At 41.0% G+C, this 22,514-nt stretch overlaps 1 protein-coding gene, 1 long non-coding RNA gene and 1 pseudogene across 9 annotated transcripts in view; 1 reads left to right on the top strand and 2 right to left on the bottom strand.

Annotated features, from left to right (window-relative positions):
• LOC309667022 overlaps positions 1 to 22,514 on the bottom strand; it is a 398,987-nt gene that overhangs the window by 93,674 nt on the left and 282,799 nt on the right. The window lies entirely within an intron of this gene.
• Positions 1 to 22,514, top strand: part of TIAM2 (TIAM Rac1 associated GEF 2) — a 262,449-nt gene that overhangs the window by 194,937 nt on the left and 44,998 nt on the right. For all 7 annotated transcript variants that reach the window (XM_082474392.1, XM_082474395.1, XM_082474389.1 and 4 more), the window contains 5 exons: positions 496 to 657; positions 2,056 to 2,160; positions 2,342 to 2,420; positions 6,254 to 6,346; positions 6,919 to 7,182. In XM_082474392.1, the coding sequence (XP_082330518.1) occupies positions 496 to 657; positions 2,056 to 2,160; positions 2,342 to 2,420; positions 6,254 to 6,346; positions 6,919 to 7,182 (703 nt within the window). The remainder of the gene's footprint in view (positions 1 to 495; positions 658 to 2,055; positions 2,161 to 2,341; positions 2,421 to 6,253; positions 6,347 to 6,918; positions 7,183 to 22,514) is intronic.
• On the bottom strand, positions 4,069 to 6,246 carry LOC309666909 (small integral membrane protein 30 pseudogene; annotated as a pseudogene). The gene has a single exon. The product of its transcript is annotated as a small integral membrane protein 30 pseudogene (transcript).

The following is a 22,514-nucleotide window of genomic DNA, read 5'->3' as shown; positions in this document are numbered from 1 at the left end:
AAGGATGGAAAACCATTTAGCCCAGGATTAAGGGTTAATTTAAAAAAACAAGTAGAAATAAGAGAGAAGAGAAACGTGCTTGGATTAAGTTAAACACAGTTCATGGTTAGAATGCAGGCGGGTGTCAGAGGCCGTGGACGAGAGTGTATCTGAAATTCACTGGGATCGTGGCTTAGACGCAGATTTCACTGTGCCCCAGTCAGCCGGCAATTTCTAGAGCAGTCAGTGACTGCAGTGTTCTAACTTGGGCTAAGGCATAGTGGCTAGAGCTCGGGAGGAGGAGTTGATTGACTTCGCTCAGCCTCCCAGGGCTTCAGTTGCACGTGGGTTAAACAAATGAGGAAATCCCAGGCTTGTCTGCCCCAGAGGGTCATGAGAAGCCAGGGTACGAGGAGTGTGAAATGGCTAACTATAAATTAAGGGGGCATTTTCCCAATAGTTTCCTTCATTTGCTTATCAAGTCTGTCCACCTTTTCCTTTGGGGTCTAAAAACAGGTGGAGGACCTGCTGCACATATACGGGTCAGCAGTAGATCGTGTTCCCCGAGACGGCTCATGGGAGAGCCAGACTGACGTTCACTTTCAGGATCATCAAGCTGTGACCGTGATGATCAAGCCGGAACACAGAGTAGAAGATATTCTGACTTTGGCGTGCAAGGTAGTGGATTTTGCGGTAGAAATATACTTCTGAATGGAAATAATCGTTAACATTGCCCTCCTGTGCCTTCTAAATTTGCGTGGTGTTTAAGACCTCACTTTCTACACGAAGGAACCAGTGAACATATTTGTTAATTAACACATTAATTATTAGCATTCTCTTCCTTCATGTCTTAGAAGGATAAGTCATGACCCCTTGCCTTCATGAAGAACCTGAGCTATCTTACTGGAATTCTATATATACCTCTATATCTGAGATAATTATGAAGGCTGTTGTTACTTAGGGTACTTAGAGATGGTGCTCTATGAGAAAGTGGTGTAAACTTTGAATTCTTTTGATTGGATCCTAAATAGTTTTATCAAGTTTCTCCAGATTAAATGAGTTACTTGGTACCATCCACAGTTGCTTCATGGAGATTGTTATGAGATGGTGTTTTATTCATTATTCAAACTGGGTTTTATTTTGAAAAGGAAGTTTATGATACATTTTCAAGAGAGCCCTCTGAGATCCATGAAGCAGACTCAGCAACATCAAATCAGATGCTTTCAGACCACCAGATGGCGCAGTAGAGCTGAAATATTTTTAAGTTTGCAGAGAAAGTGCAAATACATGAAATGGTAAAAAAGTCATGTAGAGTTTGGTAACTCTTTACCACGAACACTGACTTGCTAGATCATCGTTCATTTCAGTCCTCCTTTGTCACTTTGACTTACGCCTTAGGATTCCAGACATTTATACACACAGGTTATAATCATGAATTTAATTTCCTTTCACTCCATTATGTCAGGTGTTTATTCAGACAGCAAACAGTATTGTTCGATAGCAATGATATTACTTATTAAGTTGGTAAGTATTCGGATAGAGGAGGTCAGAAGTAGTGGGTGAATTAGACCCAGTTAGAACAGAGGCCTGAGATAATTTGTCGTCGTTGAAAATGTGTCTGAGAGAGAATGTGTGCGTGTATACACCTTTCCTTGTGAAAAGTGGTTGGAATAGGAAATTCCTAATTCTGAAGTCTGTAGAATATGAGATGGTTGACATTTCACAAATTTCCCTACTTCAGTAACAGGAAACAACTTAAAGTTAGGTGCAGTCAATCTATAAAAAGAGAGCACTTGCTGATGATAAGATATATTCTACTATCAGATATCTATGACCATACTTCTTCAAATGACCTCTCTTGCTTTTAGTGATAAGCGGTATCATTTAGAGAAAACCTTAAAAATAATTATTTGTCCCTTTTTTTTCTTTTTTGCATACTTAAATTTGAGCTCTTATGTAGATTTAAACTCAGCAAATTATATATTTCTTTTAGAAATTTCCACTTTGATTTTTAATGAACAGTGATGCATTTAGAAAGAACATTTAACACCTGAATAATTGTCTTTTTCTTCGTAGATGAGGCAGTTGGAACCCAGCCACTATGGCCTACAACTTCGAAAATTAGTGGACGAGAACGTTGAGTACAGTATTCCTGCACCGTATGAATATATGCAAGAGCAGGTGAGTGGGCTTTGGCTTCAGAAAGGGATATCTGAACCCTGTCCGTGGCCCCTTAATTTTAAAAATATGTAACCTGGGAGGAAAATTCTGTTTAAATTGGCATCTAGTTTGGAAACAATCAAAATAAATTTCCAGGTATTATGACATCAAATCCTCTGATTTTGGTTTTTACCTTTTGTAGGTTTATGATGAAATAGAAGTCTTTCCACTAAGTGTTTATGACGTGCAGCTCACAAAGACCGGGGGTGTGTCTGACTTCGGTAAGGATAAGGAGCTCCCTCACCGGAGAACCGTCTGGTCTGTCCTTGCCTAGCTTTGCCCCAGTATCTTTGGACCTAATATTTTTTCTTTACATTTTCAGAAACTATGACAATAGTTTCTGAGCTTCCTTTCTCTTTCTTCATTTCTATTGATTTATATTAGTGGGCTAAAAAGGTATGCATTACTATTAGGGAAAAATGCCAAAGTAATTAAAAGGAATGTATGTAAAAATTGAAGAGAAATTTGAAATGATGGTGATAATAACAACACAGTGGGTTTATAGTGTGCTGGAGGCGGTTCTGAGCTGATTAACTGCTGATTCATGTAACAGTTCTTTTTGTCTCAGTGTCTTTGCTCTTAGCTTTTCACCCACCTGGACGGCTCCCCTCATTTCTCCCTCCCCCAATCCCTCCTCTCTGAGTGTGTAAATCCGACCTGTCCTTCAAGAACTAACTAAAAGTCTGACTTTCTTGAAGAAGGCTTATCTGATTGCTTTGCCTTCGGTTTAACAATTAAGGGTCAGTGTTACCCAAATCACTTCATAGCATTTATTTATTTAACTTACATAATGGGTTTATATTTAATATAGTACTTCTCACCATGGAAATGTTACTCAGTTAATATAAAGATTGTTTTTGTTAAACATTAAATCTCTTCTCCATTTCTTTTTTTGTTTTTTTTTTAATAACTTTATTTATTTATTTATTTTTGGCTGCATTGGATCTTTTTTTTTTTTTAATTTTTATTTATTTATTTATTTATTTATGGCTGTGTTGGGTCTTCGTTTCTGTGCGAGGGCTTTCTCTAGTCGCGGCAAGCGGGGGCCACTCTTCATCGCGGTGCGCGGGCCTCTCACTATTGCGGCCTCTCTTGTTGTGGAACGCAGGCTCAGTAATTGTGGCTCACGGGCCCAGCTGCTCTGCGGCATGTGAGGTCTTCCCAGACCAGGGCTCGAACCCGTGTCCCCTGCATTGGCAGGCAGATTCTCAACCACTGCGCCACCAGGGAAGCCCCTGCATTGGATCTTTGTTGCTGCACCCGGGCTTTCTCTAGTTGCAGTGAGTGGGGGCTGCTCTGCGTTGTGGTGCATGGGCTCTAGGTGTACAGGCTTCAGTAGTTGTGGCTCGTGGGCTCCAGAGTGCAAGCTCAGTAGTTGTGGCACACAGGCTTCAGTAGTTGTGGCACATGGGCTCAGTAGTTGTGGCTCACAGGCTCTAGAGCGCAGGCTCAGTAGTTGTGGTGCACGGGCTTAGTTTTTCCATGGCATGTGGAATCTTCCCGGACCAGGGCTCGAACCCGTGTCCCCTGCATTGGCAGGCGGATTCTTAACCACTGCACCACCAGGGAAGCCCCTCTTCTCCATTTCAATGTCAATATAAAGTATTTTTTTTTACATTAAACCTTTTCTCCATTTCAACATTAGATACGTGGAATACGTTTTTCTAAACTTTTTCCCCCACAAAGAGATAAGTTTTGTTTTTTGACCAACTGTATTTAATATCTAGGTGCAGTATTAACTTGGGAGATAACAAAACAAAAATCCATTAAAAATATGGAGAAAAGACTCCTCAGTGATGCAGGAGGCTGTGATTATAACTGAACAGTGGCAGTTTCCTAGGATTCTGGGCAAGAGTTTTCTTCTTCCTATTGAGAATTCTGAAACTATGAAATATTACTTATGCAAAGTTCAGCCATCTCACTTCTTTGACCTTCTTTCTAACTAGCAAATGCAAATTACAGACGGCATTTTTCAGTGCATTATTTGTTGTGAAGAAAACGTTTTGTTTTCCATTTAACATAGTATATCAATTTGTTCCTATTTATAGGGAAATAACCAAGACCATGAAACTACCCTATTTACTGCTTCTTGGGAACTTTCAGACACCAAAGCTCAGTTCTGAACCTCAATAGCACAAAGGTTTTCAGGGCAAGGTTTGATTCAGGAGGCCCTTCAAAGTCACATCTGTCCATTTCTCTTTCGTGCACACACCCCCAAACAAGCACAAATGCCTGTAATGCTGAGAACCACACCTAACGAGAGCGATTGCATCTCCGGCTTCTGCTCTTGGTGCTGCAACAGGCGGCACCAAAAGCAATGAAAAGAGGACTAGGAACAGTTGCGTTGAAACTGAGGTCATGATGTTGAGATCTTGAGGTGACTGGTTCTTGAAGGCTGAAGGTTTCAAAGCAAGTGGTATTTGTTTAATTCTATCAGTTCAGGACGCTGAGGCTAAGAGGTTCCACGTGACAGCGCCTTCAAGGAAGCAGCCATTCACTGCATAGCGTTTAATTCTTGCATTTCTGTCTGTCTGTGTTTAAACTTGGCTTTCAGCTCTTTATAGACTGTGCTCGTGTCTTAAAGTTCCTTCCTATCTTTTGCCTTTTACCATAGGAACTTGATAATTATATAATGGTCAGTAAATATCTCCATAGAAAGATTATTTCGTGTTAGATAATATTGACATAATTATTCTCCTTAAAATGACTCAGGCTGATTAAATCCTAGTCATTGTAATATGTTAAGATTTTCTTTTTATGATTTTTTCTTTTTTTTACTTGATAAAATTGACATGTTCTTTGTTTCTTAATTTTACGTCATCTGTTTGGCCCCAAGTGTTATGTTGGTTTTTCCTCTGAAGCCCACTGAGCATTTTGTCTATGTTTCTATCGGCCTTTACTCTACTCTCCACAGTCTCCATTGGTGAATCTTCTTTGCATTTGAATGACTGAAGGAAGATACTTGAAAAGATAACTTTTTGGTGACCACAATCTTCTGGGCTCTGCCTGAGCACAGAAGAAACAGGCGACATGCCTTTCTTCCTGTTGTCAAGGAACTCCCAGTATTATGGGACCAAGACATGGAAACGTGTGTTCCCACCATGGAATCACAGACAAGGGCATGGAGTACAGAGGGCGATGCGTTCAGAGAAGGGCCGTCTCTCCTGGTTGTCTCATGTAGTCCTATTTCGGGCGAGCACTGTATCCATTCAAGTATTTTTCCACCTACTTAAATTGCCTAGCCCCATATAGAGTTGTTTCTGAACAAATATTTTGTATTGAAGTGAACTTGCTTTATTTTAATAAGACTATTTTTTGTCTCAACTTTTTTAAAAAATTTAAAAAAATTTAAATGGTGGTAAACTACACATAACATAAAGTTTACCTTCATAACAATTGTTAAGAATGGTTAAAATGACAATTCAGCGGCATTAAATACATTCATATTGTTGTGTCACCATTAACAGCATCTATTTCCAAAACTGTTTTTGTCTTGCAAAACCGGGACCCTGTTAAACAATAACTTCCCGTTCCTTCTTCCCTCAGCACCTGGCAACCAACCTTCTATTTTTTGTCTCTATAAATTTGACTGCTCTAGCCCCTCATATAAGTGGAATCATACAGTATTTGTTCTTTTGTGGCTGGCTTATTTCATGTAGCATAATGTCCTCAAGGTTTGTGTTGTAGCGTGTGTCAGAATTTTCTTCCTTTTTCTGAGTGAAGGTATTCCATTGTATGTCTCTGCCACGTTCTCTTTTTCCATTCCTCTGTCCATGGACAGCTGGGTTGCTTCCACCTTCTGGCTGTTGTGAATAATGCTGCTCTGAACATGGATATATTGTCTCAACTTTTGCATAAGGCTGTGCACTCATTTTTCTTACACCTTTAGATCTGACACATTCCCCTTTTTCTGGCCCTGCTAGATATCAAAATAGTTGTAATTTAGACTTTCTAAACATACCATACTTCTGAGAACTGATGGTCAAGGAAGTACTGCCCATTGATTTAGTGTGATGAATTTAGACTTGTTTTCTCCTTTTATTTTCATCCCTAGGGTTTGCAGTGACCGCGCAGGTGGACGAACGTCAGCATCTCTGCCGCATTTTTATAAGTGATGTCCTCCCGGATGGCCTGGCGTATGGGGAAGGTCCGTGTGGCTCACGGTGTCTCTGTTCTCTCTTAATTCTGTGCAGTGCGGTGCAGTGTGGCTAGTGAAATTTTCTTATGATTTTGTCAGAAAATAATTTCTCCTAGAATTTTAAAGAAAGTAAACTTAATGGTTGAATTGAAAATGCATATGCATATACATATACATACACACATATATGTATATATAGAGAGAGAATTTGTGTGTGTGGTTTTGAAAGAGAGAGAGAGAGTATACACACACAGAGTACACATGCATACGTACAGACAGATGGAGCCGGCCAGGCAGACAGACACAGGCAAATGTTATTTCCCAGGGCACTGAACATCACATAGAGGAATAATTAATTTGAGTGACTCTCAAACTATTTCTGCTAATACTAGTTTGAGAGAGCTGAAATTTGTTATCAGTGGAATCCGAATACTACACATTTTGGCGCTTTCTTTTAAAGTGGCAACAGAACAGTCCCTGAGAATGCTAGACGGCTTGAGTTTGCAGCTGTCTTTCATCTTAAAATGTTTCCCTCAGTAATATCTCTCTCTCTTCTTCCCCTGTGTCCCCTTTCTCCTCAGGGCTGAGAAAGGGCAATGAAATCATGACCTTAAATGGGGAAGCCGTGTCTGATCTTGACCTCAAGCAGATGGAGGCCCTGTTTTCTGAGAAGAGTGTCGAGCTCACTCTGATTGCCAGGCCGCCGGACACAAAAGCAACTCTGTGTTCTTCCTGGTCAGACAGTGACCTGTTCTCAAGGGACCAGAAGGGTCTGCTGCCCCCTCCTAACCAGTCCCAACTCCTGGAGGAATTCCTGGATAACTTTAAAAAGGATACGGCAAATGGTAAGGTTTTGTTCTTTCTTCCTTCACTGCTGGTATCACCAGCTAATATTTTTAGGCTGTGATTTTGCTTGCAAACTGAGATTATTTAAGCTATTCAAAGAATGTTTTCTCATTTCTTAGAAGAACACAGATGCCAACCAAGTAGATTTGATATAAAATTCCATGCATTTTAGTAATTATCTCTTTTAGTGAAAATAGAAAATAATGGTTTTTGCACAAAATAACTTTCTTGAAAATTGCAGTCTTAAAAAAAACATCACCCATGATATTTAGTATTGTAATTACTTTGTTACTGAAGGAGATGAAAGCCAGCATAAATGCCAAAGTTGATTTTTCTATTCAATTGAGTGTAAGGCAAAGGCATTTTGCAGTAATTTATTGGGTTCTAAGAAGGGTTGATGCAATTCAGTTCTTTAACTCTTGTTGAGTACTGCTTCCTCAATAAACTGCGAACTTTTCACGTAGGTCATGAATTCTAAAATTTTGTAAAGGCCTAAAAATGAAAAATTGTATGCCAGCTTATTTTTCTGAAGGTGAGATTTCCATGTAAGGCAGTCATTTGAAGGTTTGAATTTCTGAGTTTATTATTCGTGCATATTTCATATTTTGTAGTCAAGTAAATTAGGGGCTCCAGCTCACACTGAAAACCTGTGGTTTCCTTCTGTACCCCTGGAGGGAGCTGGCCAAGCCCCCATAGGAGACCAAGCGTGAGGTCTTATGTTACAAGCACACAAAGTAATTTTTGTACTTAATTATAATGATAATAGATTTCCAATGGAAATCTCTGCATGATTACCAAAAATGAATGAAAAACAAAAAGAGAAGCTGTTAAGATCAATGTAATTATAAAACAAGTTTATTAGGTCATTTTTGGAATTAAAAAATCAGATTGTAAGATTTGTGATTCAGTAAGGTATATACTGCCTTTTCCTCCTCTCTAGAGGTTTCCCTCCAATTTAAAATGCCATTACATTGACTGTTGACATATAAAAGCGAGTGTCATAAAACCAAAATTATGATGGAACTAATTAATTACTTGGTTATATTAGGGCCATCATTCAGCCACCCTGGGCTGCTCTTACAGGTCTGAGTAGTCTCCATAAGACGTCGTGTGTCCACTCGTTGGACTCATTATTCTTGAGGGATGCATTCACTGCCTGTTATATCTCTATGTATTTTATCATAATAAGAAATCACTGCAGAATCAATAACACTTTTGGTACTTAGAGGAATGAATTTCTATAGAAGGTAGCAAAAGAGGCAAATTTACCTTTTTTTTTTTTTCCCAAACAGTTAAGGATCAAGCAGGTCAGTTAATCTTGTTTTTCACTTTTTTTTTTTTTTTTTTGGCAAGGAAACAGCATAAGAGGAGGGCCTGGATAGGTTAGATGGCTGCTAGAGTTCTTGTCCTAGGGACCCATTCTTATGGGTTACGGTTTTGTAACTTACCTAAGGATACCTGTGTCAGTGTGTGCAGGTGGCTTAGCTTAGCCTGTGGCAGGGCTTTTCCACCCTGGTCTGAACTGTGTATGCCACAGGTACCTGCACAGACGCAGTGCACACCTCTGCTCATCCTTCCCTGGGTGGGTTATCACCACCCTGTCTTCCTGGTGAGACCGTGCTCTGTGGGCATGAAGCATCTTCTCCCCGGGGATTTACTGTCTGTCCCCTCCACTGCTCCAGAGTAATGTGCTTGTGTTGGAAACAAAACAGCCACGATGGACTGCTTTTCCAAATGCTTGGCAAATATGGAATTTATTTCTTTTCTTTTTTTTTTCTCTCTCAATTTGTTGTTTTTTTTCTTAAAACTGTAGTTGATTTACAGTGTCGTGTTAAGTTCTGCTGTACAACAAAATGATGCAGTTATACATATGTGTACATTCTTGTTCATGTTCTTTTGCATTATGGTTTATTACAGGATATTGCATTTAGTTCCCTGTGCTCTACAGCAAGGCCTTGTTGTTTATCCATTCTGTATAGAATAGTTTGCATCTGCTAACCCCAAACTCCCAGTCCTTCCCTCCCCCACCCCCTCCCCCTTTGTTTGTTTTCTGTTTTGAAGTAGTTGTGTAGCTTGTGAAGGAAGTTAAATGCCTGTGAGTGAACATCTCAGAAGGAAGTGTGTCCGTTTTTAAGGTCGGGGGCGTGTCGGGGGGATGGAGGGAAGAAGATAAGGGAGAGGAGAGAGAAAAGAGGGAAGCTCTCAGCTGAGCCTACCATCGTGATGGCACGAGAAGCCCGTGTTCGTGGAAGTGGGGAGGTGGATGGCGTGGTGACAGGCAGGCAGGCTTTGAGTCCCACCTGGGCTTGAGTCCGGGCGTGCCCTTCACAGCTTGTGTGACCTTGGGGGCAGCGCTCAGCCAGGGGGGAGTGGGCATCGGTGGGTGACACCCCAGCTGCGCTATCCCCTGCCAAGACAGTTCTGGGGTGCACCCCCCAGTTCTTCAGAGGCCCCTGTGGAGTTGATTCCTCCTGCACGTGGAACCTCATTTCACACCTTTTATGGGCTTTCTGCCCTCTGGTCTCACTGGCCTCACTCCCTCGCTTGGGCTTCTTGAGATCACCTTCTAGATAAACTTCTGTACCCACGACCTTGGCTCAGAGTCTGCGTCTGGGGGAGCCCGAATGAGGACACCGAGCCTTGATTCCTCATCTGGAAGACGAGGCTTCCTTCCCTGCGCAACGGGCCGCCGTGAGCTTGAGCTAGTCGGTGTCTGCTCAGGTCCAGCCCAGCTCCTATGGGGCAGGAGACCTGAATATGGGAGTCTCCCCTCCCCTCCCCCCATCCCGTGAGCTCACTGCCTCATTGAAGGTCACCTTGACTTGCTTTGGTGATGAATTAGGAAACAGTAGTCCCACTTTCATGCTAAAAAAAAGGTTTTAAAATTACACAAAAAAAGAATTTAAGTGATTTTTGAAAAACAATTTTTCATACAACTTGGAATGATACTTAGGAGTGGTCATTTCAGAGTCTGCCTTTCCCTAAATTTCATGTGCTCTCAGCGTTACCAAAGGCAGCCTGGTACTTGAAAAGAAGGAAGCTTTCCCTGTCTTATTTTCCCGAGAAGCCAATCCTTTGCCTGTTGATAAAAACCACACAGCTGGCTCTCTGGAAGGGAAGGCCTGGTGTTTTTGTTTGTTTGTTTGTTTGTTTTGAATAGAAACTGTAAGAACGTCAGAAGGTGGAGAAAGAAGAAGCCCTCAGCAGCTGTTTTGGGTATATCTTAACTGTCTGGGCTGAATATTCACCGAGCCCTATTGGGTGTTTAAAATATGCAAGACCGGAGGGTAAGCGACGTGAGTTTAGGACTTTTGGTCTCCTTTGGTTTTAGTCAGGTATCCAGAAATTCATGTTTGTTAGCTTTAGTCTCTTGATCAGGCTTGAGCTGGGGAAAACAAAAACAAAACCCCTCTGTAAGTGAGTGAAAGAAATGGTGGCAGTGGTGACAAGTCGCTTGGAACTCGGGCAGGGACTGAGTTGCTGTTCAGATTCCATACTTTTCTAGAAAAGAAGCATCCTAGTGGTGTTTGAGACTCATGGATGTGAATAGTGTTTACGGAAATGGTTCTCAGACTTCATAGTGCTTAAGACTCACCTGATGAGCTTGTGAAAATGCACATTCCTGGGTCCTGCAATCAGAAAGCCCCCTTCAGGTGGTCTGGGGTAGTGCCAGCTCTGTCGTGGACCCGGGCTCGCTCACATTGTCAAGGCCAGTAGTCTGAAGGAGGTGGTCTGATCCTCAGCAGTAGGACCTACCCTTCCCTGAACGCCTCTGTGCCCAGCGCTTGAGAATTAAACAAGATAATGTGTATAAAGTTCTCAGCAAATGACAGCGATTATGCCTGTGTGCTGATAGTCTCTCAATCAGGGAATCCCATGCCCCTAGGCCCACCACTGTCCTCAGTGCAATCAGGAGGCAGCACGCAGTATTCTCAAATGAGCAGTTCCGCTCATTGGTTCTCAGCCCACCCTCAGGAGACAGTCCCATTCAGCGGATTGATACACTGAGAAGCAAAGAACTTCCAACAGTCAACGGCTTTGCTGTGATATTCCCCTGACGCTGTGGGGAGTGGAATGGGCAGGGAAGTGGAATGGGCAGAGAAGTGATGGGTGTTCAGTACTAAGTTCCTTTGTATCCTTAGAAATGAATGACCATTTGATTCCTGCCTGTAAGCGTTTGAATTTCTGTTCTAGTTCTCTATAGGAGAGAGAGAGAGAAGAAATGTCTAGAGGCTGTATTTGACTTGAGAGGAAATATCGTCTGTAAAGACTTTTTATAGAGAGAATTAGTTTTACCGCTGGAATTCCCCGGAGAAGCCGATGTTATTTTTGAGCCAACAAGGCCACTATTGAAGGCATCAGACGTGCCAGCCCTGTTGATATTGGGTTCCTGTTAATGCTGTTTTTGATTTATATTGAAAATCCCTTTTCCAGTGTATGCCATCTTTTGAAAAATTTCAAAAGCTTTTAAGAGAGTCTTATCGGGCATAGACTTCCTGAGCAAAGCCTTTATGTAAACATTGAACTTGACGTGGCATTAATGTATTTTCCATCTATAAACAGCTGTTCATGTGGCCTTGTTAGGATTGGGGTATATTTAACAGGAGACAAAAATAGAAAAGACCTATGTTCCTGCTTCCATTTAGATAATGTTAGCCCAGCAAATGCTTCTTACTGGATGATGAAGGTAATTGCAGCCTGAGGTTCTTTTTTTAATTCCCCACCCGACTTTGAATCACTCTTTTTAAATTGCTGTATGAGTAGTGTAGAGTCTTAGTCTACCAGAAGCCACTTAGATGCAAATTTGCTCTTCGGAATGAATTGCTCCTGGGAATGTATGTGTCCATTATACAGCTTTCACCAGGGGAAGAATTATAGAGCCAGCTCTGATGTGGCGAACCCACTTTTTCCTGTTTATGAGAGTGAGGGCATTTCAGCTCCCATAGCCTGGTTTGGGATGACTAAGAGCAATGAGCTCAGAAAATGCCCTGTTTGTGTGTGAAACTGCTGTTACTGAGTCTCTCTGGCGGACACCCCAGATGCCCAGATGTCAAAACATATTCAAGTTCTTAAAGATGGTTGGCGTATGTAAAAAATTTTTTTTAAATCTGGGCGGGAAATACTGATTTTACCACGACACAGAGAACTTTGCTCTCAGAGTTCATAGTTTCTTATGATGGTGCCGAAGGTAGTTTTCAGTTTCATCAGCAGAAGTGAGCAATGTGGCTTTCTGTTAGCGGTAACTATGGTCCTTGGGTGCTAATTCCCTTATGAAACTTAGTGTTGTTATTGGGGAATTTGTTTTCCTCTTTCCCATATTCATTCATTTATTCACTTGTCTGTTTAACAAATAAACAATAACTTTTTGCTAAATGTTGCAGGTATCTAAAAATGAGTTAGTTGTTTTTTTTTTTTTACCTTCCAGGAGCTTATAGTTGAGTAGGAAAAGTGAAACACTTGCAAATAATAATTCACGTTTGAAAAAAAAACTTTTCAATGAAGAGAATTAGAGGTCCACCTCAGAGGTAGAATTCCCACTCATTTTTCTGTTTGTTTCTGCTGGGAGCCAAGGGGTCCCCAAAGAGACGTGTGAGAATTGGAGAAAGGTTAGCATTTGATCTGAGCGTGTTAGGTGGGCAGGTTGTGGATTGGAAGGTGTGTGGTGGAAGCGGGAGAGCATTTCATGGAGAGCATGTGACCTGCGACACAGGCCCAAAGCAGAGGTCACCTGGCTCTGTGCGAGTGGGAAATAACATTGGAAAGTCTGTTGGGGCCAGATTGTATTAAAACCCTGAATTCCTGGGGTTTTTAACAAATATATCATGGCAGGTAGCTGAAGAAACTAGCGAGTATTGCCTTACTTTCCCCCTGCCTTAAAAAAAAACCAGAGAATTTGTCTGGTCATTTAAGGAACACTAAAGTGTGGCTCGAAATCCTCCCAGAGTAGATACTCCACCTTCCGCATATTGGCTTTATTATTCCACTGCTAGAGCTTCATTCCTTTGGCTCTTACAGTATTGTTATTTTTAATGATCCAAAGTCCCTTGTAAAATAAAGACTCAAATAAATGTTTTTTGGGGAAAGAGTGAATCAGTGAATTACTATCAGTGCCCAGAAAAACAAAGTGCTCCTCAACATCGTGACGCTGTGTCCACTAGCGGCGTGGTCCTTGCAGGTCCCCTTTAGGGACGTGGCTGGCCTCAGGCCAGGCCGGCTGGTGGTGAGCAGATACCCGTAGCACCGAGGATGAGACAGTGTCCGAACTGAGGGAGAAGCTGGTGAATAAAACTTGCTGGCATTTTGAGTAAAACCAGTCCTGTGTTCTCTGTCCTAACGTAACATGCAAATTCATCTTTCAGGTTAAAATCTACAGAATTCTCTGAAGAACACAGCATGCAATTTCTGTTGGCTGTATCACTTTTAATAGCCATTTGAAAGTTGGGCTGATTGGATCAAATACAGTCTCCTGTTCATGCAAAGTGAGCCAGGTCTCTATGAGGTAGTAGTTCTGTAAAACTGTTACCTATTGTTGGAAAGAGGAAATGTTATATAGCCTGTTACATAAAAGGGAAAAAAAAGGTCTGACTCTTCCTGTGGATATTACAAGTACTGATTGCCAAATGATGCTTGTTTGTTGGAAAGGGGAAATATTACATAGCCTGTTACATAAAAGGAAGAAAAAAGGTCTGACTCTTCCTGTGGATGTTACCAGTACTGATTGCCAAATGATGCTTGTCTGCATTTCCATTTTTTCTTCCCCTTCTTTTGTAAATGAATTATGTTCCTGACTTTATTCCTCCCTATGAAAGAATTGAGACTCAGGAAGGACCAAGTATAGACATCTCCCTTTTAGCTCTCACTTCTAGAGACAGCTATATGTGGCTGTATCTTTAATTTTTTTGGATTGGTAATACATGGGCATGATATGAAATTCCAGCAGTATAAAAGGTTAAACTGTGCTAGATAAGTCCGCCTAAGCTATGTAGTCACGTGGTTAAGAGCACGGACGCTAGCGAGACACCCTGGGTGCGAGCCTTGGCTCCAGGCTCGCCCGCTTACTAGCTGTGTGGCCTTGGTTGGGCAAGTCACTTACACTCTCTGTGCTGAGTTTTTGCCGCTGTAAAGTAGTTTAGGATTTTGGATCATGGGATCAATGAACTAATACCTGGAAAGAACTAGACTGTGCCTGGCACAGAGTAAAGGCCATGTAAGTGTTAGTTAAACAAATAAAAGAGATAAATTTCTCCCACCCTGTCCTTGGCCACCCAGTTTCTCTCCCAGAGGTAATCTTTGTGCTTAGTTTCTTTCTTATCCTGGCCTGGAGACTCTTAAATGTTGGGGGAAATGGTGGGGGTAATTTTCTCCTTGGCTTTAACTGCATTATCTTCATACATGGCTTGTGGTAGGCAGAATCATGGCTCCCCCAGGAATGTCTACATCCTAATCCCTGGAGCCTGTGAATATGGCAAAAGGAGCTTACATGGCAAAAAGGACTTCAAAGATGTGATTAAATTAAGGACCTTGAGATGGGGAGATTATCTTGGATTATCTGGACGGGCCTAATCACAGGGTCTTTATAAGAGAGAGGCTGGAGAGTCAGAGAAGATGTGATGACATAAGCAGAGATTGAAGTGATGCAGGCCTGTGAGCCAAGGAATGCAGGCAGCTTCTGGAAGCTGGAAAAGGCCTGGAAACATTCTCCCCTTGAGCCTCCACATGAAATACAGCCCTGCAGACCAAGTTTAGTCTTCTGACTTCCAGAACCAGTAAGATAATATATTTGTGTTTATGCGTCAAGCACTGTGTTTGATGGCAGAGATACAAAATAAAGAACCACAGTCCCCACTTTCGGGGTGGGCAGACTTTGAGGGGTAGATGTGTGAATAGACAGTAATCAGTCCACCATGATAATGGCTCTGATTCTGCAGTTGCTAAACTTGCTGGTCTCCAGATCCTTTGCTGTAAAAAGTTATCAGGGACCCCAGAGAGCTTAGTTATCTGGGACTCCAAAGAGCTTAGCTGTATTACTATCTATCCGTATTTAGTATATTAGAAATTTAAACTGAGAAATTTTAAAAAATCTATTAAAGTTTATTTTAACGTAACAACAATCAATACACTTCATGTTAACACAATAAGCATATTTCTAAAAATGAACTAGTTCTCCAAACCAAAATCATGTATATATCAGTGAGAAGAGTGGTATTGTTTTACTTTTGTGCAAATTTCTTTAATGTATGTCTTAATAGAAGACAGCTGGATTTTTACATCAGCTTCTGCATTTAGTCTGTTGCACTGTGTTGTTTTGGTGGAAGTGATTTGAAGAAAACTCAACCTCACATAGATTTGTAGTCGGAAAAGGGAGGAGTATTTTAATAATTCTTTCAGATAGTTGTGGATATTCTTATTTAATATTATACCAAAGCTCAACAAGAGGTAGTTCCTTCAATGTTAGTTGCAATGTGGAATCTGAAACCTTATTGGTGGACTTTCCTTACTTTGTCACATTAAAGTCCATTGGCCTATCCTGCACTTTGAATGGATCTTTTACTCATGTATTATTATATAACATGCAATGGTTATTTCCAAAATATTAGGTCACTTGGTTATGCAGACCTTTCAAATATGGACATTTTATTATATAACATTAAAAATCACATTCATTAATATCACCTCCAATCTCATTGGAAAGTATTGGGAAGCTGTCAAGCTCATGGTGGTGAGCACAAGTTTTCCAAAATTCTAATTTTTGCTGGAAAGTTTGAATTATATCTACAAATACTGTCATTTTTTTCCCCTTGGAAATGACAGGCTCGTTTTGCTCATTAAAAAAAAATATTTTCTATCGTTTTCTTGAGTAAAAATTGTGTTTTGTGGAAAAAAAGCAGTTGCTTCAGCTTGCAACACCATATAAGTGTTTTTTCTTGAAATAACCATTGCAGAAGAGCTGTTTGGATACCTCCTAAGTGTGTTCCCAAGGTCTGACGTTGACTCTGGGGAACACGCGGGACCATCCCATGTATCTGAGCAGAGAAGTGACATGATCTGACCAGTGTTTTAAAAGAATCAGTGACTGTTGAGAATGAATGGACTGTAGGAGGCCAGGGTGGGACAGAGCCTTTTGCAGTGACCAGGCGAGAGGTGATGGTGGCTTTGTTCTCCGCGGTCGCGGTGGAGGTGGAGCCAACAGAACTTGCTCAGAGATGGCTGTGTGGTGTGAGGGAAGGAAAGGAGGCCAAGGAGGACTCCCGGGTTTTGCCTGAGCAACGGAAAGGATGAAATTGTCAGCAATTAAGATGGGGAAGCTGACTGTGAAGCGGTTTTGCCAGACGACCAGGAGTTCATTTTGGAACACCTTGTGTTAAGCCTCTGTATTTATAGTGAATATCCCACCTGTTTCCAAATGGTTTTAATGGCTTATACTGAAAGCCATCCATAAAATCCCACAACTCATCAAAGGTAACCACATGAAGGGAAAAAGAGGAGATTTGAATGACAACTTGCCGACTTTAAAGATTTTCACTCATCGTGTAAGGCAAACACATGTTTGTTTATAGGAGAAAACAATCAAGTTTGAAATTCAAGTGCTGCAAATTAATTCCTTTCATTTCAAACAATTCAGTTATGATTTTTGCAGCTTATAAATTTATTTCTGATCCTACAGGACTCAGCTCTGATTCTCTTTTTATAAATTGTCCAATCCCATGCAAATCCCTTTAGCTCTGGGAAAATTTATTTGCTAAGAGACATATGCAATTGTCAGCAAAATTATTTTGTGTCTTCTGTGAGGAGCCCTGACCAGCTGCCCCAGGACGGGGGCAGATGCTGTGCCACGTGGAACAGTTTCTAGAATGTCCCTTCCTCCCCAAAGTTTCCCAACGGGCTTCTGAGGGAATCCGGAATTTCCAGTGAAGCACTTCGAAGCTTCTAAACAGAAGGGCATGCTATTGTCAGCTTTTCTGCCTTTACCTTTCCAACGCTAATTATTTACTCCTAAATTGCTATTTGTGAATCTAATTCTGACTTTCATGTTTCAGTTGATGAAGGACCACATCACCTTTCTGCGAGGTTTAGGCATCTTTGCTTAGTAGTATCCGCAAGATTACTTGAATGTTTATTGAATTTTGTCATTATTATTTTATAAAAATGAGGGGAAAAGGGACCTGAAAAATGTTGATAAGAAGCCTTGGTTTCATAGCTTAATACCTATGACCCCAAAATGCCAGTGTCAGGTGTGTTTGGGCTGGTGAGCCTGTAGCCCCCTTGGGGATGTTATTTGATCTTCAGCAGGTCATGTGCCTTCCCTGGGGAAGGAGGAGGAGGAGATTAAGACATGTATCAGGTGTGTTTAAAAGCCGAGGTATAAATAGGAATATTCTAATTGGTTTAGACCCCTGGGAATAGAAGTCTTCACAGAACCTATAAACTCAGTTTTCCTACTTTTAGGATTGTATTCTGTAAGAAGTAGGGGGGCTGCCTGCGTGTCACCTTGGAGGGATCGTGGGCTCTTCCTCTTCTGAGCTCTGAAAGCATTTTGTCTGTATACCTGATGTGGAAGTTAAGATTTATTGCCTTGCAGTGTCACTCTGTGTGCTTGTCATAATTTACGTACTGTTTTCAAGAGACTGAAAATCCCTTGAAAAACAGGGACTTTTAAGAACACAAAGATGTTTCTGACACAGCAGCGAGCACACTTCTTGGTGAATAGCAGGTCTTTCACTCAACTGTCTGTTAAGTGAAAGGCAGGTTGATAGGCGTGTCTAGCAAGGAAAGGCAGCGTCCCAAGTGTGGGTCCTGGGGGATAAAAAGCAACCTTGGAGTGTACCTTGAAGCTTCCCAGATTTCTTTTTATAAATCTGGTTGCAAGGGAATTGTGCTGAGACTTCCTCAGAACTGAAGGCTCTGCTCACTTGCCCACCTGCCTAAGGGACTCTGGGATGGCCCATGACATACGCCCCGGCTCCGAAGGGCGTGACTGCAGATCAAGTCCTAGGTCTGCACTGCTCTGCGACTTCAATGCGTTGATTGGTGCCCATGGGTTTGTTTTGACAGATAAACCAAAACCACAGCTAAAAAAGAATAGTAACATCTGTATCCCCGGTAAAAGTCAATGCTGATAGATGTGTTTTAAGTTTAATTTGGGGGTACTAATGTTTATAAAAGACAGTGGGTCTGGGACCTGGATTCTAGCTCCAGGCCTCATGCTTGACCTTGGGCAGGTTATTCTAACTCCTCCTTTTCTAAATCCTCTTAGAATGAAGGATCGGATAAAAGAGTTTAGCATTTTTTCTTTTTCTAAAATTCAGTTATTCAGTATGATTAAAGCACCAAGTTAAACAACTACAGGAATGTGCATTTATTTTACACAAGTTTATGAAGTGAAAAAAGCAAAGTAATGGATCAAGCATTCCATTTGGTTTTGCAGCAAATCTCATTACCTCTTTAAATAGAATCAGGTCTTGACTGCTGGAGAGAAGGTGTTTGTTAAGGCTTCGTCATAATAACAGGCTGTCTCAAATATAAAGATCACCAAGAACCTTAAGAGCATTAATTATCCGTTACATCACCCTATGGAGCAGAGATGTGTTATTATTATTTTACATTCACAGCTGGGTAAATCAAGGCACAGAGACACATTAAGTTGCTAGTAACTTGGACAAGGTCATGGTCAATCGTAGATAGGGAGAGAACTGTATTTTCTTGTTTTTCCCTCCATGTAGGGGAACTGGATTTTAACCACTTTTTTTTCCTTTTAAATATTCCTCTATTAACATACATAGAGTAAAACCCAATAATAATGTGTCCTGCAGTACAGCAAATTTACATGTAACTGCATTGATAACGGCCCTTGTCTTCTTATCTGGGTTCTTATCTGGGGGGGGGGGTGGCGATTAGGAACTAACTGCCTTGTGATCATTTGGGGCTTGCTCAGTGCAGGGAGAGGTCGATTGTTTAGTAATAGTTTTGCTATCTTTATTCTTGCGCCTTTATTTATTTAGATAATTCACACTGATTTTCATTAACCTTGCAGTAATGCAGCTGTGTATTTCGTGTGATTTGGTTCTTTGGAACCCACTTATGGTGGAGTTCTATTGTAACTCTAATTTCTCTCCTGTAAAATCTGCACTGACATCTTCACCTTCTTTTTAAAAAGTTAAGTGTAATTCACATACCATTAAAGTCACCTCTAAAAGTGTACAAATCAGTGGTTTTTAGTATATTCGCAAAGTGGTACAACCATGACCACTATCTAATTCCAGAACATTTTCATCACTGCAAAACAAAAAAAAAAAGAAAAGAAGCCCTCGTGCCCTCAGCCATCACTCCTCCTCCTCCACTCCCCTCAGCCCCCGACAGCCATGCGTCTGCTTTCTGTTTCTGTGGATTCGCTTATTCTATTTCATAGAAATGGAATCGTGCAATATGTAGCCTGTGTGTCTGCCTTCTTTTGTTTAGCGTGATGTTTTCTAGCTTTATCCATGTTGCTGCGTGACTCAGTACTTCATTCATTCATCCTTTTCATGGCTGAATACTGTTCTTTTTTTTACCCTCTTTTAATCCCACAGAACAGTAGCACTTCCTGAAAGGAGGTGGTCCTCAGGTTTCCTTTTTCTTACAGCACATCCCCCAATAGAAACTTGCGAGCAATGAGTTTTTAGGGTTCTTCTCAGGGTCTTTATTTTTTTTTTAATGTTTTTATTTTATTATTATTATTTTTTCCTTTTTTGCTGCACCGCGCAGCATGTGGGATCTTAGTTCCGCAACCAGGGATCGAAGCCAGCCGTGCCCCCTGCAGTGGAAGCGCAGAGTCTTAACCACTGGACCACCAGGGAAGTCCCTCAGGGTCTTTAAGTAGAATTCCTACTAGGTAGTTTGTAAGGGCTTTGAACTTAAATTCTTCTTTATCAAAGTTCTTTAAGTGTCAGAAATACAGTGGTGTCTGTTACATGCCCCTGACTGTGACATCTGGGTGGTCCTCCCAGCTCTGCAGGGACCAGTTTCTGGTGGAAACGAAACTCTGGCTGAAGATCCTGTTGCCTTTGACTTTGTACCTTCCATCAGGGACCTGGATAAGGTACCATGGGAGGCCCCCTGCACTGCCATAGCCTCCTGGAGCCCGAGAGCATGGGTGCACCTGCATTCCCCCCCCTCTTCCAGGAAGGCCTTTCCCTCCGCCATGTTATAATGAGCGTGGAGGTGGCCTGCAGCACATTCCCACCATGAAAACACCCACCATGGTCCTGTTCCTCTAAATGTTCTTTCAGATGCTGAGAATATTTATCACAAGGTAATTGAATCAAATCATGGCAGCCTGCTATTAAGAAACATTTACTACCAGTATTTACTTCTCTCTTTTATCGCCAGAGACCTTGCATTGTCAAGAACATTACCAATTGGAATGTGACCTCAGGTCAAGTGCACTTGGAAGATTTATGAAATTACATTTTTTTCTGGCATGACATTTATGTTATGATAGAATTTATTTCTTTGCAAGCTTAACAGTGACATTCATACTGCTGCCTTGAATTTCCTTGACAAAAGAATAATAACAATAAAGAATTGTAGAGTCCCAGATATCTTCTGAAAAGTAGATCAATTTCTATCTACATCAGAAGAACATAAAGTAATGGTGATCTGTTTGTTCATGGTACAGGTTAGACTTGACTAGCCTTTGAATGTGGTCAACAAATATGGTTATTTTTTTCTCTCATTGAGTAGTCCTTCTGTTATTTCATTTAAATGGTTTGATTTTCATTCTCTTTCACTGACCGATGATGATTGATACTTGCTTGGATGACAGAGCACAGCAAATGTCACTAATGAAAGATGTCACACACCATTGCATTTTTAAGTAAAAGCATGAGTAAAATTTAGGGAAATCTGAGTTAATTAAGAATAACCAATGCTATACAAAGTTTGCAAATTGATATTTAAAAATTGAGAGATTTTTAAGCTTTTCTGTGCAAATGAACTCAATGCCCAATGTGCTCTTGACACCAAGATAAACTATGTCAAAAGCATTAATACAGAATTGTATATAGTGTGTGAAGCTTGGAGAACTGAAAAAAAATTGTAATTTTGTATTTACAAAATGCTATATCCTTCTACTGGCAGCCTTGATTTACCAAAATCTTTACCTTTTCTTAAAATTACACTCACACTTTTTTAAGTAACACAAGGTACATCAGATGAAGGAATTGAATTGGATACTTTCTAAGATTCTTTTCAGATGTAAAATTCATTGATTCTTTACAAGCTGTTCATTTATGGAATTACATAGTAGAGATTCTGAGAAATTGAATAGAGAAATTGGATAAATCAAGTAGATTAAGAACATAATTCACACAAACTGTGTATGTGATGAGATCGGGCACATTCTGGGTGGTATGGCTGTAGATCAAACTGTGAATATAAGTACAGCTGGCCCTCTGTATGTGCAGGTTCTGCATCCTCGGAGTTGATCAACAGTGGATGGAAAATACTATTCTGTGCTGTAAAGGACTTGAGCATCCTCAGATTTGGGTTCCCTGCGGGTCCTAGAACCAGTCCCCCTCGGATACTGAGGGATGGCTGCAGATATAAAACTGTTAAGTGTCAAGGATGTACAACTTCGATGCCACAGGGCATTATGTGGTTGAAAACTTAAATCATTTATTATTTACTTGTAACTTCTTTGATATTATTTTTTAGATTTTTTTTCAGTCGTCTTCATTCATAGAAGATTATCGTTCTGTAGTTTTTACCTCAGAGGGGGTCTAAGGGCTGATGATTAATCAAATAAAACATTTTTGATCCCAAGATGAGAGCCCCAGTAAAATATGCTACATTATTTATTGAAATGCTGTCTTAAATTGCTCTGGTGAGTGTATCTCCTTTTTTCAGGGAGTGAGGGCGCTAATATTCCCTTTGCACCTGCTCTGGGCTGTGTGCTTTTCGGTGCATTCGGTGTCCTCTGATGTCACTGACCCTCCCAGAGGTGAAGTTGAAGTCCTGGCCGTGGAGAGGGGCAGAGACAGTTCTCAGCAGCCGAGGTACTGCCCACCAGTGACATTTTGGAAGTTTATGGGTCTGTTTTTGGTTTTCATAATGAATTGGGGGAAGGTGGCATTTAGTGTTTGGGGCCGTGGTGCTGGCGGTCCTGCATGTTTAAGTCAGTCCCTTACACTGCAGAGCTGTTCTCCCGGACATTCATGTAGGTGAAAACCATGGTGGAATTACTTGAGCCAAGAACCAGGTCCATTTTACAAGTGAACACAAATTATTTTTTCCCCTCAGCTGTAGGGTACTTTGAATTTTATAGGAGTGCATCAACCCAATAAATCAACGGGAG

Source organism: Balaenoptera physalus, assembly GCF_965194825.1.
Source record: "Balaenoptera physalus genome assembly, chromosome: 9".
NCBI lineage: Eukaryota > Metazoa > Chordata > Mammalia > Artiodactyla > Balaenopteridae > Balaenoptera > Balaenoptera physalus.
The sequence above is the reverse complement of the archived record's forward strand: the minus strand, read 5'-3'. Positions and strand labels throughout refer to the sequence as shown.